This window comes from Semicossyphus pulcher, unplaced genomic scaffold (genome assembly GCF_022749685.1).
Source record: "Semicossyphus pulcher isolate SPU_LCO1_2020_fin unplaced genomic scaffold, fSemPul1.0.p SCAF_15, whole genome shotgun sequence".
NCBI lineage: Eukaryota > Metazoa > Chordata > Actinopteri > Labriformes > Labridae > Semicossyphus > Semicossyphus pulcher.
This window is the reverse complement of record NW_027211659.1, coordinates 10,101,655-10,123,619: the sequence shown is the minus strand read 5'-3', so window position 1 is coordinate 10,123,619 and position 21,965 is coordinate 10,101,655. Positions and strand designations below refer to the sequence as shown.

At 42.9% G+C, this 21,965-nt stretch overlaps 1 protein-coding gene across 5 annotated transcripts in view; it reads left to right on the top strand.

Annotated features, from left to right (window-relative positions):
• The window catches only part of gsk3ba (glycogen synthase kinase 3 beta, genome duplicate a), a 35,554-nt gene that overhangs the window by 10,120 nt on the left and 3,469 nt on the right, over positions 1 to 21,965 (top strand). For 2 of the 5 annotated variants that reach the window (XM_069662778.1, XM_069662782.1), the window contains exons 2-10: positions 1,110 to 1,303; positions 9,511 to 9,594; positions 16,401 to 16,511; positions 17,808 to 17,938; positions 19,432 to 19,538; positions 19,690 to 19,787; positions 19,906 to 20,013; positions 20,760 to 20,946; positions 21,655 to 21,753. In XM_069662778.1, coding sequence (XP_069518879.1) covers positions 1,110 to 1,303; positions 9,511 to 9,594; positions 16,401 to 16,511; positions 17,808 to 17,938; positions 19,432 to 19,538; positions 19,690 to 19,787; positions 19,906 to 20,013; positions 20,760 to 20,946; positions 21,655 to 21,753 — 1,119 coding nt within the window. Of the gene's footprint in view, positions 1 to 1,109; positions 1,304 to 9,510; positions 9,595 to 16,400; positions 16,512 to 17,807; positions 17,939 to 19,431; positions 19,539 to 19,689; positions 19,788 to 19,905; positions 20,014 to 20,759; positions 20,947 to 21,654; positions 21,796 to 21,965 lie in introns of all 5 variants that reach the window. The other 3 variants (XM_069662779.1, XM_069662781.1, XM_069662780.1) reach the window with 3 other exon arrangements.

Genomic DNA, 21,965 nt, shown 5'->3' with positions numbered 1-21,965 from the left:
AATCAGTACATGAAAGACACATTATTGCACTCTGATACTACACATTAGCGTGATACGATACGTGATACGTTACGCGATACGTTCAAGATACGTTACGCGATACGATACGCGATATGTTGCGCAATACGATATGCGATACGTTACGCGATAAGTTCAAGATACGTTACGCAATATGATACGCGATGCGTTACGCAATACGATATGCGATACGTTACGCGATAAGTTCAAGATACGTTACGCGATACGTTCAAGATACGTTACGCGATACGATACGCTGTAATGTGATATTATTATCGTGGGCTGCGTATCGTGTCGCGTATCGTGTCGCGTATCGTTTGCGTATCATATCGCGATATTTGGCCCACGATAATAATATCACACAACAGCGATTCTGTGATAGTTGCAAGACAATCAAATAATGATACATCATGCTATCTGATTAACTTCTTTGGCCAATTAATTTCTGTTCATGTTACCCTCATTCATATCATAAGCGCCACTGCAAGGAGTCATGAAGTAGTGACGCGGTGAGTCTAAATCGCAGGGAAATCTGTTAAAGAGTACCATATATATATTTGTGTATTGAAATATTGATATTCTTATATTATATCACGAGTCAGTCGACAATATATTGCCCTATCGATATTTTGTGCCACCCCATCTCCACATAAAACCAAAATAAACTAGAGGGAGTATTGAGGGCAAAACCCTTTTTTATAAAGAAAGTTTGTTCAAAACAACTACTGTGGAGTTTCATAGACACGTTAAACATATGAAGAACAAGTTCAAGTTATTTTTTAAGGACTACATTATGATTTGGATGCAGATGTAGGCTCACAATGCCATGAGCAACACGTAAAGTGATGATTGAGTCTGCCATGGTTGTGTTGTGCTTGAACTTGGGGGTCAGCATCGTCAGGAAACTGCAGACACATACAGTGACCTTATGACTTGGCTCTCCAGCCTGTAGGAAAGCAAGCTGGTTTTCAGAAGGTTTGCTAGTTCAACAAACTGGAAAACAAATCAGGAACCAGAATTATGTTTGAGTTACTCCTTGATGTCCAGTGCTGAATTTGTGCTGATAAAACTTTGTCTCTTTCTCTCTCAAGGGGATAAAGATGGCAGCAAGGTAACAACAGTCGTGGCCACTCCAGGCCAAGGCCCCGACCGGCCACAGGAGGTGAGCTACACAGACACGAAGGTCATCGGCAACGGCTCGTTCGGCGTCGTCTACCAAGCTAAGCTCTGCGACTCTGGAGAGCTGGTGGCCATCAAGAAGGTCCTGCAAGACAAGAGATTTAAGGTACATATAAATGATGGTGATGCACACAAACATGCTCTCACACGCTCTTTTCTCCCAGTCATCCTTTTTTCTAACGTCACCAAATTAGGGACTTGTTGCAGTTAAGATTGTGACTGAGTAACTGTGAAAGAGACATGAATGGAGTGATCTTTCACGAGAACAATGAGATCAGTGAAGCTGCTAAAATAGGCAAAAACAAAGGCAGAACTTCATCGTGTTTTGCAGTAGAAAACATCCTCGCTTTTATGTGTGTATTTCCTTGCAGGAAGTGTGTGCGCATGGCCGTGGGGGGAAGTTCTTTCCTCTCGCAAACAAACTCGAACCCATTAATACCCAGTCATCTGTCAAGTTTAGTTCAGTCGCCACCGCGTCAGCGTCATATTAACTTCCAGGCACAGCTCTGCTGGAAACCTGGTCCTGTGCTTTGAATAGATTTGACTGATGGCTTGTTGTTTCTTGGCTGGGGCGTCATTGTCTGCGCACCCTTTGCTGCACTCTTGATCGTGGGGAGGGGGGGCATGGTGTCTCTGGTGCCAGCTCACATAAAAGACCCGGGGCTGCCAAAGCCTGCAGGACAGCTGTTTAGGTTCTCATTAAGTTTATCGTCTTCAGAGGTTGGAGTTATGGGTGCACAGTGAAACGGTCATGTAATTAGTCTTGAGTAAAACTGCTCAAGTGCCTGAACATGTTACATAAGCTATTCTTGTCTAAATAATACAATAAGCAGCCAATTCTTAATGGATTCAGCTTTTTTAAAGCCCTTGTCAAAGGTTTTCAGAGATAATTGGAAGCATATTTTCTGTTTTTTCCCTCAGATCTCTTTGAGGCAACAGTGAATCAAAGGATAGCCTCCTATAGTAGTAAAAACAAAAGCAAGAATTTTGTCCCCCTTCAGTACCTCTCCTGTGTGCTACACTTTAGTTTGTTGTCTCCACCACACCTGGCCCCGGCTATTACAGAACAGGGTATAGCATATATAAGGATACACTTAGGATGATGCAATACAATGTGTGACTATAATGGTTTCCACATGTGTGCTGAAAAACCTACAGACCGTGACTCCGCTCTAAACAGGATTGCGGCTCATTTAAACATCCATTAATTATAATAGAGGCTCCCAAAGCATCAATACCACACTCAGCTACAGCTAACGCCTTAGCTTAGCATATCTTATATTCGTCTAAACATGACAAAATCCACCTAGCAGCATGTCCAACGCTCTCTAATAAATGTGTTGTGTCTTATTTGTTTGACCGTAAGTGAAAATAAAGTGTAAAACCAAAATGTAGCATTCCTAGAGGGGGATTTAACCCCTCATAAAGTCTCCAAGGAGTCAGATGAGCTTGTGTTAATTTGGTGGTTACTGCAAGCTAAGCTAGCACGATAGCTGAGAAAAGAGAGCGAGGCAAATGTGATTGATGAAAACCTTGTGGTGTAAAAAAAAGCACCTCTGCTATTTTGAGTTATTAAAAGGGACAAGTGCTACAAAAACAGGAACTATTTAAAGCCCGTGTTAAATTCAAACTTCCTTATATCGTGCAAGCCTGTTAGCGAATTTCCAGCTGTTGCGTTTAGCTAAGCTAAGCTAAGCAGCTGGTTGTGTTAGCTTACCGTAAAGACATGAGAGTGGCATCAATCTAACTTGTGAATAGATACATGTTCAAAAATGTGGATCTGCTGCTTTATATTGCATTGGTCCAATGTTATGTGCTTATTACTATCAGAGTAATAGTTTTATAAATAAAGTTATTAATTAATTTTGATATTTCGGTCAGGGTTTATGCTAGCCGGTGTCACGTGCAGTTGTCTGGCAGATAAAGATATCATCGGCCAAAATGTCTGGTGGAAAAATCAGCCAAATAAATAAACAATTAAAGAATTAATTATGGCGTATTAAATAGGCTATTATGTTAATTAAAAGACGTGTTGCCCATAGAACTTAAATATAAACTTATACAGCCATTGCTTCCACTGTTAAAATATGGAGATGGACAGGCGGAGACGGACAATGGCACAGTGCGACCCGTCATTTGCATCTCGGTAGTCGGTGAGATGCAGTGCTGATGAAATAAATGCCCATGAAACCATCATCCAGGATTTCGGGGAAATCTTCTCCGACTGGGCAAAACTGTTGAAGATTGCCAGCAGTGTTCCCGTGTCGAGTGTGGCTGCAGAGCATGGATTCTTGCCCAGAACCAACTAAAAACAGCCCTGAGAAGCACACACAGACACCCTTAAAGAAAGCCTGAGAAGCTAGCTGAGGAAAAAGGATCATAACTTGCACGTTGTCTCAATGCATTGGATGGCTTCAACTTTGCAAAAGCAGCGGAGCACTTCTGTTCTATGAAGCCCCGCCGCAAACTGACCTAAACTGCAATTTGACGCAAATTTGGACCGACAAGGCCATTTTCTTCTGTATTTGTTTAGACCTGTATTGGCTTCTTCATGTAGCTTAAGTTGCAAAGAGTAAACTCTAAAGTCGGTACTAAGTATCTCACTGGATTTGATTTTAGTGGGTAAGACAGAACTAGTCTCTTCATTCACTTGCACTCCACTACTGTAAGGGTAGTCCTCCACTCATGCTCATTACTTCACGTCTACTTTCTTCCTCTCAGGAGAGTCAGGGTCTGTTAGCAAGAGAGGATGGGAAGAGTGATGGCAGGACAAGCCTAGGTGTCCCCCCGCTGTCTCCTGGCCCACCAACCTTCAGCTCCGTCTCCTGTCAGAGCCGCTGAAGTTTAGTCAAAGTTCAGTCAGATCGGATGTGAGTACCTGTAGTGCCTTTTTTCCCTTAGGTCTGCTGCGCTGAACAAACAGGTTCAGCGAAATACTTCAGCAGCTATTTGCCCTCGATTTAACCTTTTTGGGGGTTTTCAGCAGGTGCTTACACTTTGCTCTACAAAAACCAGATGAATGATGTCACATAATGGGGATCGACCCCCTGCCTCAAGTACACAGTGTTTGCGACTCTGCATGCTGGCCATGATGAGGTCATATCCTGCTCTTCCTGTTAGTGTGTGGTTAGTCAGTGGTTAGCATAACACGCTAGCAGGTTACGTCTTTTAAACAGTGGTCAGGAGTTTTTTATGTAGCCGTCTCTTTCTCACGGCTTCTACTTCTCCTTCCTCGTCAGCAGCTTGTTACAAAAACTGAAGCAAATGAGTGTTAAGACTCCTCACATGACTGCCAAGCTGGTTTGTGTACCCCATCCCCCCTCCACTCACACACACACACACACACACACACACACACACACACACACATACCCAAAACACCTGCGTTCTATTTTCTCCTTTTGCTTCGTTTCAAAGGCCTCATCTTCACACTTCATTTTTTTCTGTCTCATTTGGTGTTAATTTGTGGAGTGGGTCTGAGTAAGTAGAGCTGCACAAGTCCACCATGTGTGAATGCTTTATTTCTCTCTCTAACTAGCACACACACACACACACACACACATAAAGAGTCAAAAGAGGATAATCATGTGAACAGGCTCTGTGGTAGGGTGTAGCTGATGAATGTGTAGGGAAAAATCTTGGTGGGTTTACAATCCGCTCCTGGTGCATTATGGGATAGCTCCTCCTCCACTCCCATAAGAGGGATCACATATCAGCCTATTGGAAAATGGATGCTCACGTTAGAACCGACAATCACTCAAACAGACAGAGAGTGAGAGCACGTCTGCTGATAATGGCTCTTACACAACATCGTTACAGGGAATATCTGGTGATTTTCTTTGTTTCTTATTGTCAAAAATAAGAAAAAACAAAACCACCAATGAATTTATCAGACTAATTAGTGTAATGAAACCTGGATGAAGCTTATCCCTCTGTTTTAAATGGTTTCTGAAGACGATTCTGACTCTGACAATATATTTTTTTAGTCAATCCCACCTAAACTGTCCTGCCATCAGAGACCCAAATGTGTATTAGTCAGCAATTGAATGTAGTTCCCAATAGGGCAGGGCAATATGACAGTATATATTGTTAAAACAATATGAGAAGGCTATCATATATGTGCTTCTATATCGTCTCTATCATGATGTCACAAAAACAGCAGCTGAACTGCTTTACAGCAATTTTTACGTCATTCTGACAACGCTTTACGTTCTAATCCTTGCACGTGGGAGTGCTGGAGCGAACCATAGAGGGAGGCGCTGTTTAGGCTCAACCCAAGTGAAAACGGAAACTCAGAACTTTTTATTTGTCAAGTATTTAATTCATACAGGATTGTCCAAAAATAGGCCTTAACGTGGTTATTTCATGTATAGGATTTTGGCCATATCGCTTAGCCCTAGTTCCCAATAAATGCATTATTTACATTTGTTTGACTAGCTTTTGCTACAAACTTCTGTGCCCATATTTTTTTTTTACTTGAAATGAAACAGTATTTGTGATACGTATTTTTTTTTTTTATAGATTTATAGTCAGAAGTTGAAAATGGGTTTGAGATCGGCCCCAGACAGGATTGGAAAGTCAAAGACCAAAAGCCAGGTTACAGCAGCTTTTAAATGGCAAAATGTTGTAGTGAAATATTTTTAATTGCAGTCAATTTACTTTCAATTACTTAAGTTATTCTTAAAGAATCTTTATTAGGTTCAAAGTTGGTGAATATGTTACTTAGATTTCTGACTTTCATCGATATTTAGGCAGATATTTTGACAGGGCCGAATTGCAGTATAAGCTAGTTTCTAAACTTTGTGCCGCCATTTAATTAACTAAACCTTCTCTGTCAATGAATCCACTGCTCAAGAAAAGAGACATGGGTTACAAAGTGTTATAAGGGGAAAAAATTGTCTTTTAAATAAATTGTCCAACTTCCTGTCCTGTGAGCATCTGAGCCAACAAGTATGCTAACTGACAGTTAGCTAGCTAGCTAGTGTGAGGAGTTTTTTCTGCTCTTTAATATCTCTTTATTGAGTCCAATAATCTACAATGCAGTAAACAAAATGCCAGAGGGGAGTATACATCAAGTAGATAAAAAGAAGATATAAAAGAAGCTTTTAGTGACTAAATAATGCTAGCATGTTCCCTGCAAGCTAACCTGTTAGCCATTAGCTCTATCTCAGTGAGTGGTAGCTGCATTACAAAGCCCAGGGAATCCCACTTTTTGTGTTTTTCTGTTGTGACCAGTGCTTAGAACATTTTTACTTTGATGTTTTCTGGTATTTGTTGACAAGTAGAGAGATAAGGAATACGTTTGATTCACTTTCTGCATTCAGTATCATCCATAAGCTGTTACCTAAGCAGAGCAGTTAGACAGTGTCTGTGTGTGGGTGGTGTATGAGACTGCTCTAAGCTCGATCTTTTTGGAAACTGGATGTGGTTTTGTCTGCACATCAGCACCATGAAGGTGTAGCACTTCTAGCTGCCTGCGAATGAGGTGTTCTCACTTTCATTTTTCTCCCCGTCTGTCTGTGTGTGTCTCTGCCGGCTGGGCTGCTGACACACTGGAGGATGACAGGTCAGCAGGAATGACTGCAGTATAACTGGAGCTGGGCAGGGCTTTACTGAACAGCCTGTCTGCTCCTCCTCCATATGGTACCATCTTTCTCATACATAAACACACACACACACACACACACACACACACAGACACCCTTAAACACTCCCACTAAGCCACTGCAAGAGGACGAGGGCGTTGCCTGCAGTGCATGATGGTTCGATGGCTGGTCGGTGACCCACACACTATGATGTCACTTTATGTAGTGTGTGTGTGTGTGTGTGTGTGTGTAGTAGTTGTGCAAAGGGTGAAAAAGCAGGGGGAGGCCGGTGGGAACCTTTTATGTCTGGCTGTAAGTGAATTAGGACGGGAAATCATCCAAACGAGGTGGCTTCTAATGCCGCTGCCGAGACGACGGCGTCTCGTTTAGTGGACAGACCGCTCACTCTGCTCTGTTAAAAAATGAATGAGAAGGGATTAAATCTGCAGAAAGTGGCAGAAAAGTGTGGAGGGACAGCAGCATATCTCCCTGCGCCAGCCAGCCAGCATGGTTGTGACCCACATAGCGGGGGATCTCATTAGTCACCCAATCATTCAGTCAGACAGCACAGTTTTTCACTATCATGTCCAACCACCAGCTCAGTCAGCTATGGGCAGCTTCATACATGTACAGCTCAAACATCTACCTGATCAATTTTAACTATTTTATTATTGTCTATATTAAATTAATAATTTGAGTTACCTTTTAAAGCAAAATACCAAAAATGTGTCAGATGTGAATATTTGCTCTTTTTTATTAAAGGACCAGTCCTCTCATGCTATCATGGGGAGCTAATGCCATTAGGGTATGAAAGAAAAAATGCAATTTCTCTCTGTGCCTTTGGAGGACGCTATCCACTTCTCCAATGGGCCCTGAAAAACCTCCGCCGGGCTATGTAAAACACATCACCTGGCTGAGGCCAGGGAGCTTGCTAATCTACACTTCTCCAATCTAGAATGCCCACCTACGATGTGTTCACATCATTTCCTCCTCGAGGTGCCTTGAAACGCATTACATGACATTCCAGATTCATGTGTCGCCAGGTTTGAAATGTAGACTTTGGACAGCGTGCTGAATATTTATGTATTTAAGACTTATTTGAAGACAATTTCTCAACTACGGGAACTTGTGATGGACAATTTTCATTAGTTTATGACATAAAACAATGACATAAAATATTTTTACAGCCTCAACAACTTGTGTCAATTTTTTTTTTCTGCTTTTGAATGCTAAATAATGCTGAAAGGTTCCTAAAATCCAAGGTGACATCATTAAATCCAAAACCTAAATTTAGTCAGTTTAATAACACAAAAATCCTTCATTGCTACTATTTAGAAATTTGGAAATGTTTGGTGTTTTTTTCTTGAAAAACTTGAAGGTAGTTGATGATACATTGTGTGGAGATAACCAAATCACTTTGGCTCTAAATTCAGAAACAGATTAAATTATTTTTACACTAAACAATAATGAATATATTAGGTGCAGAACCACATATACCACCAATCTAGAAGCCTGTGTGTGTGCAATCAGTGCGTGTCAGATGCTGCATCAGGTTCGCTCTGTGGTCAGCCAGTAAGTCACACGTCCCATCAGCCTGTGTCTACCCTGACACCCACAAACCGCCCAAGTTGAGCTGTTGGTGAAGAGGAGGCAACAAGAGGCAGATTATTAGTCATGATAATTTGATGGAAATCCCAAACCTGGGTTAAACCTAACCTACTGTATTAACTCTCATATTGAAATAAAACGTATGCCTGCCATTGAAGTCATTATGGGCGATCAAGGCTGTTATTGTACAACCACTAGTGGTTCAAATCCTGTATTCTACTACTCAGGCTGCTCACGACCACCAAAATAAAAGTCTGATTATTATAATGTGACTCCACTCCTCTGTCCCCGTTTCTGCTTTTCCTTTTGTTTCCTGGATTTTCCGCTCCTCACTCTCCAAACGTTACACAAGCACTTAAGATCAACTGGAAGCGCTGTGACCAAGAAGAAGAAGAAGAGGAGGAGGAAGGAGGGAGGGAAGGAGGGACGGAGAAGGGGAGAAAGTATTAACTATAATGGAGCTGCTACAGCTTTATGTAATGGTTGAATTCCTGCACTTGAGGAAGTTGAAGTCCATATGCACAAGCACTCTCTGCATGGACACATTGTATATGAATATAGAAAGATGGAGAGCTTACATTTTGTTCTAGTGGCCCTGTGGAAGCCTGTTGCTTGTCCCATTACTGGCCCTCAGACAAAGATGAACATTTCTATATTTTACTTGGCTCGTGATTTACACTCTTTTGCCTTTTTTTCCTGCAATCGTTGTCGCTTTAATGGGAACGGGCAACATGCCACGCAGTGCATTAATGTGTCGTCATGTTCCAGGACCGTGGGATTTATCCGTCCCCGAAGGAATGAATGTCCGCTTCTCTGTGCGTTAGCATTCTTTTGCTGCTACCACATCCACTTTTATCAAATCTTGCCTCCTGACAAAGTGACACATTGAGCTTGTGACGGTGACCTGGCTGACAACAAGATGATTGTGTTGTAAGAGGATTAGTGTTTTCTGTCATGAGACACGGCAATTTTAAGTGCAACCATTGCTGTTAAACCATGCTAGTGACATGTAAGAGTCTGGGCAATGACTCTCTTTCAATGTCTCCCAAAGATCACTTGATTCTTAAACCCTAATAGTGAAACTGAAATGTAACGTGTTGTTCATGTTCTTGTGTTACAGAACCGTGAGCTGCAGATCATGCGGAAGTTGGACCACTGCAACATAGTCCGCCTGCGCTACTTCTTCTACTCCAGTGGAGACAAGGTCAGTGTGCTAAGCATCATCTAAGCTTCATCTGCTTGTGTAAGGTTTCACCGGTTCGCTCACCATACCGAGGTTTGGAGGACAAGTAGAGCAGGGGATCGAACTGCCGACCCTGTGATCAGCCGACCCGCTTAACCTCCCTGAGGGACAATTGTTTTGAATTAAAATGGGATAGAACTTGAGCCTGACGACCGCGACCCACTTTTGGGTCCCGTCCCACCTGTTGAGAACCAGGGGTCTAGACGATCGTTCTCAGACTCCAGCACTGTCTACAGCACATGTAGCGGAGCATAACAGCCGAGCCAACGATGGGCCTCTTTTATTTGATGCACATTCCACAAGTAAAGTCTATTTTCATTCTCATTTTCAAAGACTCAAAACATCAACCGCCATATCGGAAATTTGTGAATTTTCCCTCCTCTAAAATCGGTCTCAAATATTCCATATCAATCGGGCTCTAGATATAATTCATGATATGAAATAATTCGGTTCCATTTAGTTGCCTTTAATAAAGTCGAATAAAAAAAATCCTTTATTCCCATCTTAGTTTGTTCCGTTTAAGAACCATGAAATTTAAGTATTACATTCATGCAGCTCCTTTCCTTCACTATATAGGAACGTCATCCCTCTCCTTTCTCTGCGTTACACTGCTAGAGGCATATTTAGTTTTTTTAGCCGCTTCATCTTTAAGAGCACCATAAAGTTCCCTGGGATTACTGTGTTTAAAGGATTGAGCAGTTGGCTTTAATCAGAGTGGTAACATAATATCTCTATCCCACGTCCAAGACTTAGTGTAATCACTATTAATACGCACAATATCTAAACTTTCCTGCTTTTTTTTTTTAGTTTTTTACGTAACCTGTCAGCTGCACCGACCCACTCCATATGTCTTTGCCTGTTTGGCCTTAATACATTCATTAGTGCGTACAGTACATTAGGAGAGGGAAGTCCCTCTTTCTGGATGTGGCCCAGCCTCGCTGTCTGTCCGGAGCTCCCCCGGAGACTACAAGGCGGCGACATGTCATTCAACTGGCTGACAAACAGGCAGGGGTCCATGTGTCAAATATAGACGCACATGAACCTGGCACACGCTCACATGCAGAGGGGACTTTAACCATGACTCGGCAGTTAGGAATGCTCCCATTTTGCACACCTACTGAGGCCAAGGAAAGCTGTAGGGGATTATAAGGGGTGATGAGGGTGGTGTGATGGGTAAGGGGGAGGGGGGGGCAGAGGGTATCAGTTAATTTTAGACTCGCATGAGCCCTCCCATCCGTGCTGTAAGCTCCGCCCACTTCCTACCCCTCGTCTCATGCCATGTGCTCGCTGAACTCTGGGAACTACAGCTAATTCTTGGTATACTAACACACTGACTGGTCAGAGAGGTGACCCTGCACCTCCAATCACAGGACTGAGTTATTTTAATGATTAGTACTTGTTTGTGTATTTCATTGCTGTCATGTTTACACCATTTAAATTCCCGGCCTCCTTCCTGTTTTCCCTTTCATGTATCCATTTCTTCTCGTCTTCCTCCCCTTCTCCCTATCACTCCGGCTAATTATGGAGACTGGCACCGTGTTGTTGGTATGGGGATTTACCACCCATAGAGTCCACAGTGAAAGGGGAGGGGAAGAGAGGGGAGGGCTGCTAGTGAATAAGGCAAAAGGTAATGTCACGGAGGTCAGTGGATGGTTGCAGACAGGTTGACTGATACATGACAGATGTGTAAAAAAGTAGAGGGTCAGGCAGACGATGGGGTCGGGTCAGTTGTGCGGGGGTGCTGTCGCTGTCCTGATGGGAGGGTGCAGCTGTGAGCAGGTTAGGAGCACAGCTGCTGCCGTGGCCGTCAACATGTGCACAGGTAGTCTTATGTAACCGCTGGCATGAGGCGTGCTCGACACACACAGTGTGCTTCTGCTTTTACCCTTTAACCACTTGTATAATGCTGTTCAAACAGAAGGCCACAGGTCCAAACTGCGTGGGCAAGTAGGCAAACAGCGGTTTGACTTTTGCCTCTTGGAAATGTGCGGTCGCAAAGGCGGTGAACGTCAGACTTTTAGCTGACGCAGAGCTGCCCTCTGCTGCGGGAGCTTCTCAGAATCACATCCACTGACACAAAGACACAAACGCTTTATAAACTTTACACTTCACAAAACAAGTCCTTCTATGCTGGAATAAAACTGCCTGATTCCAGGTTTCCTTTGTGTGATCAGATTTTGTAATAACACCTAACCCACTAACGTGTGTATTGCACCCTACAGCTGCAAGACTTAGAGCCTATTATAATCTGCATTTAATCAAATTACAGTAAGTGCAACTAATTAGACACATCCCTTAGTACTTGGGGCTTTGCACGCTTGGTAGTTCAACATTCAGAGCAGAAAGCCGGAGCTGTTTTCTTTTCAGTCAAGTTTTTGTCACCTTTATAGCAGATCTGACACATTTTTATGTTTTCATTCTTGATCTACTGAAATCTCATAGTGAGGCTGGATAACATACCAGACTTACCATAATCAATTTAAATATAAACTGCATTATAAGGCCTCTAACACCCTGTTAGTTGGTACATATTATTATAGTAGGTCACTTGAAGACGACTGAGTTCGAACAGTTTACAGAGGCTATGTTTCACTCCAAGAGCTGCATCCTTCGAAGGGTGTATTGAAAGGCCGGTTGCGTCACAGCGGCGCGTCGAAAGGCCGTCCCAATTCAAAGGCTCCTTCTGATGCGGCCGACAAATGCGTCCTCCTTTTCCCAACCACGGAGGATCCATCGGGTGCATCCTTCGCGGCCCAACGCGTCCCGAGATGCATTGCGCGCCAATTCAAACAAAAAGGCCGACTCATTTTAAACTCATCATTTTAAAGATAATTTAAGTTACGTTAGTTGTGCTAGCTAGTTAGCCCGCTAGCTACCTGTTGCTAGGCGACAGGAACGGCGTTGGGTGACCGCTGGTGACACAAACAGGAAACCCTCTGCAGACCAGAACAGCTCATTTCAGTTGGCTTTAACTCTAACCAGGCTATGAACGGCGCATCCTCTGTAGACCGCGTCCTTCGAAGGCTGCAGCCCCTGGATTGGGACACAGCTAGAGAGTACGTGTGATTTGGTGGGCCCAAGCAGATGAGTCTGCCCTTCACCATCCTAATGTAGCTCTTTTGTGGCTTCTTTTTCTACTTAAGCAACCCCAGCCCAACACACGCATACTTTTTATACAGCTGTTAATAGTCTGACTGCGGTTAAACAGCTTTGCCCCTGGTGATGAGCTGGCTCTGGTGTGTGGTCGGTACAGCTCCAGGTTTGCCATGAAACAGTGAGAAACTCACAAGAGTTTATAGCTCCGTCTCCGTCTGTGCTCCTTGATTTAACAGATTCGTTTACTTGGACTGTTCTGCAAATGTCTGTAATCATGTGGATTTCCATATGCAGTATGTCAAGTGCTGAGTCATAATCACTCATTATGTGCCGTACTGGAAAAGACACACAGGAAGCCAAAGCCCACATGTTCATATAAGCTTTACATGTGTACACAGACTGCTGCACAGATTCCATCTATCCGCTTCTTCTGGACGGCTTCGCACCGTGATTGCTGTTGATAAATAGCTGAACCAGTTGTTCAGGTGCAAGCGGTTTCCTCAGCAAATTGGGGGCTGAATTATTTAGCCAGGAGTGAGCGAGGAGCCAATCACATCCCCGCCTGGCTAACCATCTGGGAACAAGCCAAGGAAGTGGCTTTGTAGTGAGGCAGGAAGTGAGTCATCGCTGTTGCTAGGCTAAATATAGCTTTGGTGGCGGTAGCAGGAGGTGGAGCGGGTCCTTTAGTCGTCACAAATGTTATCAATGGGAGTCTGCGATGGGAGAAAGAATGGGTACACACACACACACGGCTACAGCAGAAAGGAACACGGGGAACGAGTGAGGGGGGAAGGGTGCCGGTGACCAATGAGTGTGTAAACGAAGCGATCCACGCCGGAGAGCTGTTTGGGAAATGCTTCTAACCACTCATGATATCTGCACCTGTTTCGCCCAGTCGCCATATATGTGTCTAATTGTGTGGGTGTGAGAGGGAGAGGGAAATCAGTACAAATTGGGCATTGAGCTGAAAGAAGTGTAACACAGTCTGTCTGGGAGCTCTTCACAGGACGAGCTCATTCACTCATGGAGCTTTGCAGACCTGCAGGAGGCCAGCAGCTCCGTCACGTTGGGTGGAGTGTTAACACTGCGAACAGATGGGAGAGAGGAGGCAAAGGGATATGGACGCTCTGTCAGAGGGAGAGAATAATTTAATCAATTGAAGTTGGAGGCCCTTCCACACCGCCCCAAGGCAGTGTGTCTCACAGTGTGTGTTTAATGGCTGGACACTGGTCAGCGACACTATTACACAGGGCACAAGTGGGTGCTCATGTCCTTAGCTCTCTGGTGATAGCATCCCAAACATTTCGTGGCCACATTATGTTACAGATCTGTTCTTTATTTTCCACTGTGACTCAAAGCTCATTAATACCTCCTGGCTACCATGTGGAGACAGAAAATGGGTTGCTATCTTCACAGCTTTAACCAGCAATAGAATGAGATTCTGCCTATCCAAATCCTGACTTGTTCCTCTTTGCATAAATCCTCCAATTTGGTATAGAAAAACAGCAGTGAGTCACATTGTTGCAGTGGTTGCTCTTTTGTCAGTATGATCACTACGAGGAATTTTGGGTCAATACAACATATAATACAGCAGCCTCTTTCTGCTCGTCACACTCGGGTGGGAAGCCTAAATGCTGAAATAATGTGTTACAGCCATGTTCCAGGTTGCAAGTCATATAGACATAGAAAATCTGAAAAATACTAAGCATTTCATTGCTTACAGATTGATCAGCAACTGAAAAAAATAATGTGAAAGTCAGGAACAGTAATCTGAGCTATCTAATGAACTATGGACTTAACTTTCTGTTTTATCGCATAATAAAGACATAATTAGTTTGAAAGCAAAACTTTACACATTGCAATTAAAAAAAAAATTTGAGAGCAAAACTGTCGACACTGCAATAAAAAAATGTTTCATTATATATATTATATATATATATATATATATATATATATATATATATATTATTATTGTTTTGAAAATCCAGAAGTTTCCTTATAGAATCCAAAAGTTGTGTTTTGAAAATGCAAAAGTGTTGTTTTGAAAATGCAAAAGTTTTGTTTGAAAATCCAAAAGATTTCTTTTGAAAATCCAAAAGTTTTGTTTGAAAATCCAAAAGTTTTGCTTCAGGTTGAGCTGAATCTCGTGGGCGGCACCAAGGCTGAAAGATGTAAGACACGTCTTGGATTCTCAAACAAAACATTTGGAAACTCAAACAAAACTTTTGGAAACTCAAACAAAACTTTTGGATTTGCATTAATACATTTTTAATCACAAATTTGATTTATTTGCAATTAAACATTTCTTTGATTGCAGTGTTGACAGTTTTTCTTTTAAACCTATTCTGTTTGATGCACAATCAAGACACAAAAATAACTCTAGCTTGGAATTGGTTGAATGCTAACGTTAGCTGCTGTGACCTAGCTGTGTGGACTCAGTGTTATCTAACATGTTGTTTGAGCTTGAAACATGGCCTGGCCCTCTCTGTTTCACTGTTTATCGTCTTTTCAGTTGCTGATTAAACAAGAAGCAGTGAAGCGGTAAATGATTTGTCAGATTCCCCACATTAAGAGAATTATCAATCGTGGAATACAGCAAGACAACATTGTAACTACATTTTAACTTCCCATCCCAGAGAAAAATGGCCGCCATAAGATTATGGCGAATTCTGTGTACAGTGTCCTAAAGCTGTAAATGTACACTAACTCACCAAATGTGTATTAGTCCTCTGCTGAAAATAGTCCCTTACAAATTACATTGAAAGCTACAGTACCCAGCTGTATCAGGAGATAAGTGAGCCTTTTTAGAAAGAGAAAAAAGTCCTAATTTAATAAGACTTAAAATAATAAGACAGATTTAATAAGATGCAGATATCCATAAATTCAGCCTGTTGCTGCTAGAACAAGTCTCGACAAGTCCCAAGCAGGCTGTAGTGTGTCTCTTGAAGGTCTGGCTGCTCCTCTTAACAAACCACCAGGGATGGACAGGCTAGCTGTTAATCCATGAACAGGTAGTGACTAAGTTCCTCTGTTAATATTTTTAGATGCAATAAAAAAAGGTTCATCTCAGTAGGAGCTGTGAGTGGGATTCACTCATTACCCTCAAACAATGGATTAATGAGAAACACCCTATGACTCAGTCTGGGCTCACCCTGGTCAGAATCAAAGGAGAGAGGAAGTCCTAGAATAATTGGGTGGAGAAGCCTCGTCACGGCATCCTTTCAGGGTCAGTGTGCTCCAGAGCAGAACGTGCACAGGCCCGCCCTTCAACCCCGGCCGCGTCCAACCAGGAAATGAGGAAATGATATCATTGTCTGCGGCCACTGTTGGAGTACGGGCCGTTATGACGCATGCTTGTGTGTTTCCTGTCCCTCAGGGGGAAGGGTCCTGTACAATGGACCACCAGTTAGACTCCAGAAAAGAAACACTGGTTACCTCAGCTCACAAACTGCTTCTTTCATCAGGGGAAGTATCACAGCTAAGGAGGGAGCGGAGAGGAAATATTCTCCAGAATAAATTGACCTATTTGGCAGCAGGAGTGTCTGCATGTGTAGACCATGAATGTGATTTTTAGTTCATTTATTCACTGGTAATTTTATTGTTGGCAATTACAGGGATTTTCTACTCATAAATGCGCATGTGTGACCTCTGTTTTCTTCTCTCTCCTACAGAAAGATGAAGTTTATTTGAATCTGGTTCTGGACTACGTTCCTGAGACGGTTTACAGAGTGGCCAGACACTACAGCCGAGCCAAGCAGACTCTGCCCATGGTTTATGTCAAGGTATATACATCTGTGTGTGTTTTTGTAGCCATTATTAATAAAAAGGTAAAGGTATTAAATAAAACTCCCACACAACATGTATCTCCAATATAAGACAAAGGATTGTTTTAGGATCCTCTCAGGACAGATAGCTATATATGTATATGCCCTGTATATGTACAAACACCTAAAGCATCCATAAATTTGTCACACATATTGTAATGTTTTTTGTTTTTTTTAAAAGATAATTTTTTGGGCCTTTTATGCCTTTATTGATAGAGAGGACAGTGGATAGTGTTGGAAACAGGGGAAGAGAGAATGAGGGATGACACGCGGCAAAGGGCCGAGGGTGGGAGTCGAACCCGGGGCTGCCACATCAAGGACTATAGCCGTCCATATGTTTATCTCACTGAGACAGTTTACCTGAACCTCGACTCGTTCAGGCTAATGCATTAATCTGGGTAAATGAGGGTGTGTTAAATTCTGCTATTATTATAGATCATAGTTAAAAAACAATTAAACAATAAGGATTATTCTTGCTTTATTGCAAAAAAAATCTCAAACAAAAAATGCCACAACATCATAATTTGTTCAACAACCCATCACTGCCTTTAATGTGATTATCTGTTTCACGCTGTTTTAGACCTGGTCTGTTCTGTTTGAATGCTTTGGGCTCAGATCAGTTGTTACTTCTTCCTTTTCCTCTGGCTGTGACACACAAATGAGATAAACGTGGGAAGAATTTCAAAGGCAGAAAAAAACTAATTGCCAGCCTCCCTAAGTTTAGAAAATTGTCTGACATAGTGAAATAACTGAAAAAACACCTACAGTGAGTCAGTCTTTATAGAGCGGGAAAAAAAACCTACAGTTGCTTTTATAACTACAGGAAACAATATAAATATTCATTAGCACAGGAAATGTTGGCTCCGCATATGTACAGAAAGATGTAACTTCTTTTTTCATCGACAAAAACATGATGTTCTTAATGGAGATGCCTCAAAGTATAATTATATTAAATGTAAATTATATGATGATTTAGTTAACACTATATATGTTTAAAAGAGGTAAATGGTGACACCTTTAGGATTGAATCTGAGGGGAGGGTCGGGTTTTGCTTTTGCAGACAGATGATTCACTTTATCTTCATGTTTACACGTTCAGGAGTTTGAAGAGGCTGCGTGAGACAAAGACGTCTAAACCTTGTTGATTAATTGTTCTGTACTTGACTGAGAGCGGTTGTTTCTATACTTCAACCCTGTGATGAAATCTTAGCGTGCTGTTTGCAGAGTCGTAACCTCCGTGTCTTTCTCTCTGTAGTTGTACATGTACCAGCTGTTCAGGAGCCTGGCATACATCCATTCGTTTGGGATCTGTCATCGGGACATCAAGCCCCAGAACCTGCTGCTGGATCCAGAGACCGCTGTGCTCAAGCTCTGCGACTTTGGCAGGTGAGAAGCAGTAACCTTGTTTAATCAAGGTGTGACAGCAGTGGTCTGGTTTTTCCCTGCATGTAAAGGACAGTTTGACAGATTGTTAATGAAATTAGGTTATTCACTTCTTTGCTGGGGATATGAAGCTACTGCCAGCAGCTGCTAAGCTAACCGTAAAACATCTGCCTATCAGCACTTCTAAAGCTCATCAATAAACAAGTAAGCAACTTCATACTGACAACTTCAAAAAGTCATACCCAGGCAAGATAAAGTGTGATATAACACCTGCAACAGCTCATCATGATACTTTTACACTTGGGTCTTTTGTACGTAAAATAAACAAGCAAGATAAAACATTTTAATTAGTGAGCTTCAGAGGTCCCAAAGGTGAATTTGTTCACCTTTGTTCAGAGCCAGGCTAGCTGTCTCCTTCTGACTCCAGTCTTTGTGTTAAGCCAAACTAATAGGCAGCTGGCTGTGGCTTCATATTTAGTCTACTGACATGAGAGTGGTATTGATCTTCTCACCTAAGGCTGAGTCCAATGTTTGAACTTCACAGATCTTGTAGACTCACACAGGTTACAGTCAAGTGAAGCCGCTTTCCCACTGGTCAGAAAACTCGCTAACACCCGCTAACACCTGGCTTTTTTGCTCAGTGTGAAAGGTTACAATCGGCATTCAGACCCAGGTCAAATGACTCTGCGGTAGACCCGAGTAATTTGCGCCTTGGCTCCGATCGACATTGATGGGAACACAAAACTCGTGTCAACACGATAATCTCTGCCCCCTTTTCAGCACGATGCTATGCTCCATCGCTAACTTCTGTGACTCCTTGTCATATCAGCTACAAATTCCACCCGTCTTCGTCCAAGCAACGCTCGAACATCGTTCCAAATTTGTCAGTGCTGACTGTGATACACAGACTGAATGAGTAATAGATGCAATAAAGACCTAACCACCGTAAAATCTTGACTGTTGGCTAAATTTAGCGACATCCTGTCGACAAGTGGCCAAAAGCAACCTTTATGCAGACTTTCAGAGTCTGCCTGTCGGGCCACACTTTACTGGACTTCCCTGATTTGATTACCCACAAGTCATTGCAGTAGAGACATAACACAAACTAGATTCAACAACATCATAACACAGTTATACTGTATGTAGAAATATGGTCTGTAGAGGTCATCAAATGCATTTTAGTATTGTAGTCTTAAGGCTTTTCTGTTAGCAGCTTAAATAGCCATGCTGAGTTGTGCCCTAGCAGACTTCATATGATGACAGTAAACACATCACAGTACACATGGATTCAGCCTAACTCTCAGAAAGAGACTTTGAAAGACAATTTGTGCAATGAATTAAAACAGTAACAAAATTCAAGTTATAACAGTGGATGGTCGTTTTGTTTTTAACTTAATTCTCATCTGTGTAAATCTTTTTCTTTGGGTTCATATTTTCCTTCCTTTGGTCAAATTGCACCAGAGCACGGCGTTGATGACTATCCTGTGTATTTGCAGTGCTAAGCAGCTGGTCCGTGGAGAGCCCAATGTGTCCTACATCTGCTCTCGCTACTATCGAGCTCCTGAGCTCATCTTTGGTGCGACCGACTACACCTCCAGCATAGGTAGGGCCCACTCCAGCTTCACCCCAGCACATAATTATATGTTAATCATGATTTATTTTATTGTGAAAATATTATCCGATGTTGTGTATTATTTGATGCATGTGCAGACTGTGTCTTTGAAGCTCATTTGGTAATCTGTCACTTCCTTTAGATGTGTGGTCAGCCGGCTGTGTGCTGGCAGAGCTGTTGCTAGGACAACCAATCTTCCCCGGTGACAGCGGCGTGGATCAGTTGGTTGAAATTATCAAGGTGATCACTGGGGGGGAACCACGGAGTGTCCAAGAAAGAAAAAACATCTACGAAAGTGAATAGAAATACGATTCAAAGACCCTAATGTTGCGTCCCGTCTGTCCTGTCCTCTCTCCAGGTTCTCGGCACCCCGACCCGAGAGCAGATCCGCGAGATGAACCCAAACTATACCGAGTTCAAGTTCCCCCAGATCAAGGCACATCCTTGGACTAAGGTGAGTCAACAGGTACAAGAGCCCTTTTACTTTTCTAAGATCCACCTCTATAGCATCTGTTGTGTCCATGCTTGTGTTTGCACCATACCTGCATGCTGCTCCACAGTCATTCAGCCTCATCACATCCCACTGACAGAGCTGCACGAGGCCTTAAGAGCCCTGCGTCTGCTCTGAGCTCTACAGAACTAGTGAATAACGACTGACACACAATCTTACAACTTTATCTGCATGGGAAGCATTTGAAGCAAGTGTTTACCCATGCAATATGGCTGCTTTGTTTTTAAGCTGCTATTGAAATGCAGAGATAGCATCACATTCTACCTTGCATGCTCTCACATTGTCACACTGTGAAAATAAGTCAGGTTAGAAATGTGGTGAAGGGATATTCTCTCTCTTCCTGGCTTCCTCTCAGCAGTCCCACTCATTGCTCTTTCATTGGGTAACAGAGTCAACCAATCAGAAGGCAGCAGCAGGTCCTACTGTCCGCCTCTCAGGCGCCCTGCTGTGGTCCCTCAATGCAACTGCGTTCAGTCAATACTACCGCTCACTACTGCAGCACTCAAACACATTCACACATTGATCAGTAACCCTACATACACACTAAACCACTCAGCACAGTAGGTTTCATAATAATCACTGAAGATACCTTTGAGGACATTCATTCATTTTGTGTGTGTGTGTGTGTGTGTTAACAACATTGAAATATTGCCACTTACTTCAGACTTCCTGTGTTAACCCCTATCTTGATTGGTTTTCAGGTGTTCCGGCCGCGCACGCCTCCGGAGGCCATCGCCCTGTGCTCTCGCCTGCTGGAGTACACGCCAACGGCCCGCCTCACCCCTCTAGAGGCCTGCGCTCACTCCTTCTTCGATGAGCTGCGCGACCCCAACGTCAAACTCCCCAACGGGAGAGAGAAGCCCTCTCTCTTCAATTTCACCACCCAGGGTACGTAAGCCCCTCCCTGACTACATTTAGCTTCAGTAACTTGTTCAGCAATGGACTGGACCTTATCTTAACTAGATTCTATTGTGTCCACATTTAAGTGTTAATCTTTAAATGTGAAACGCCAGTTGCCTTAAAGGGCCAGTTCGCCGATTTTCAACCTCAGTCCTATCATGCTATTATGGGGAGCTAATACCATTATGGTAGGTGTGCTCTGTGCCTTTGGAGGACGCTATCTGCTTCTCCAATGGGCCCTGGAAAACCTCCGCCAGACTACATTAAACGCGTCATCTGGCTGAGGCCAGGGAACTCGCTAAACTACACTTCCTCATACTAGGACGCCCGCCTCTGTTGTCATGTCTCGTTCAAAATCGTCAGGTTTGAAATGTAGACTGCTGACACAAAGATTTTTTAGACGATCCACCGGTATATTCTCGTCATATTACAGATTCTGTGCCACTCTGAGCAATTGCCTGCAGCAAAACGGTAGTATTTCACTCCATTCCTTTCAGAGGGAGGGGCGCAATGCACGCTGGGTGTTGTAGGAATGTAGAATGGGCAAATCCACAAGCTGTTTGTACAACTGTCTCCAAATATACATACGTGAAGGGAATTTAAGTGTCACATTCAGTGCATATTATCTCTGGAAAAATGTTGCAGGTAACCTGGTAACAAAAAAAACACCTGCTAATTTGCCCTTTTGTCCTGCAGAGTTATCCAGTAATCCCTCTTTGGCCTCCATACTCATCCCTGCCCACGCCCGCAGCCAGGCCGCCGCCTCCACCCCAACCAACGCCTCTGCCACCACAGGTTAGAGACTAACTGGTGGTGACTTGCTGCTGTCTTGAAAAAGTGTGTTAAGCTTAAATAGTCAATATATTCATTTCATACCTCCGTAGATTTAAATTCATGCTTAAGTTATTATACATTTACCTCAGACTGAAGCATAGAGGGCACTAAAATGAACTGTATGCCTCAAACCAGGTAAAAGAAAAGTAGGTCTTAAGTTTCCATCCATCCAT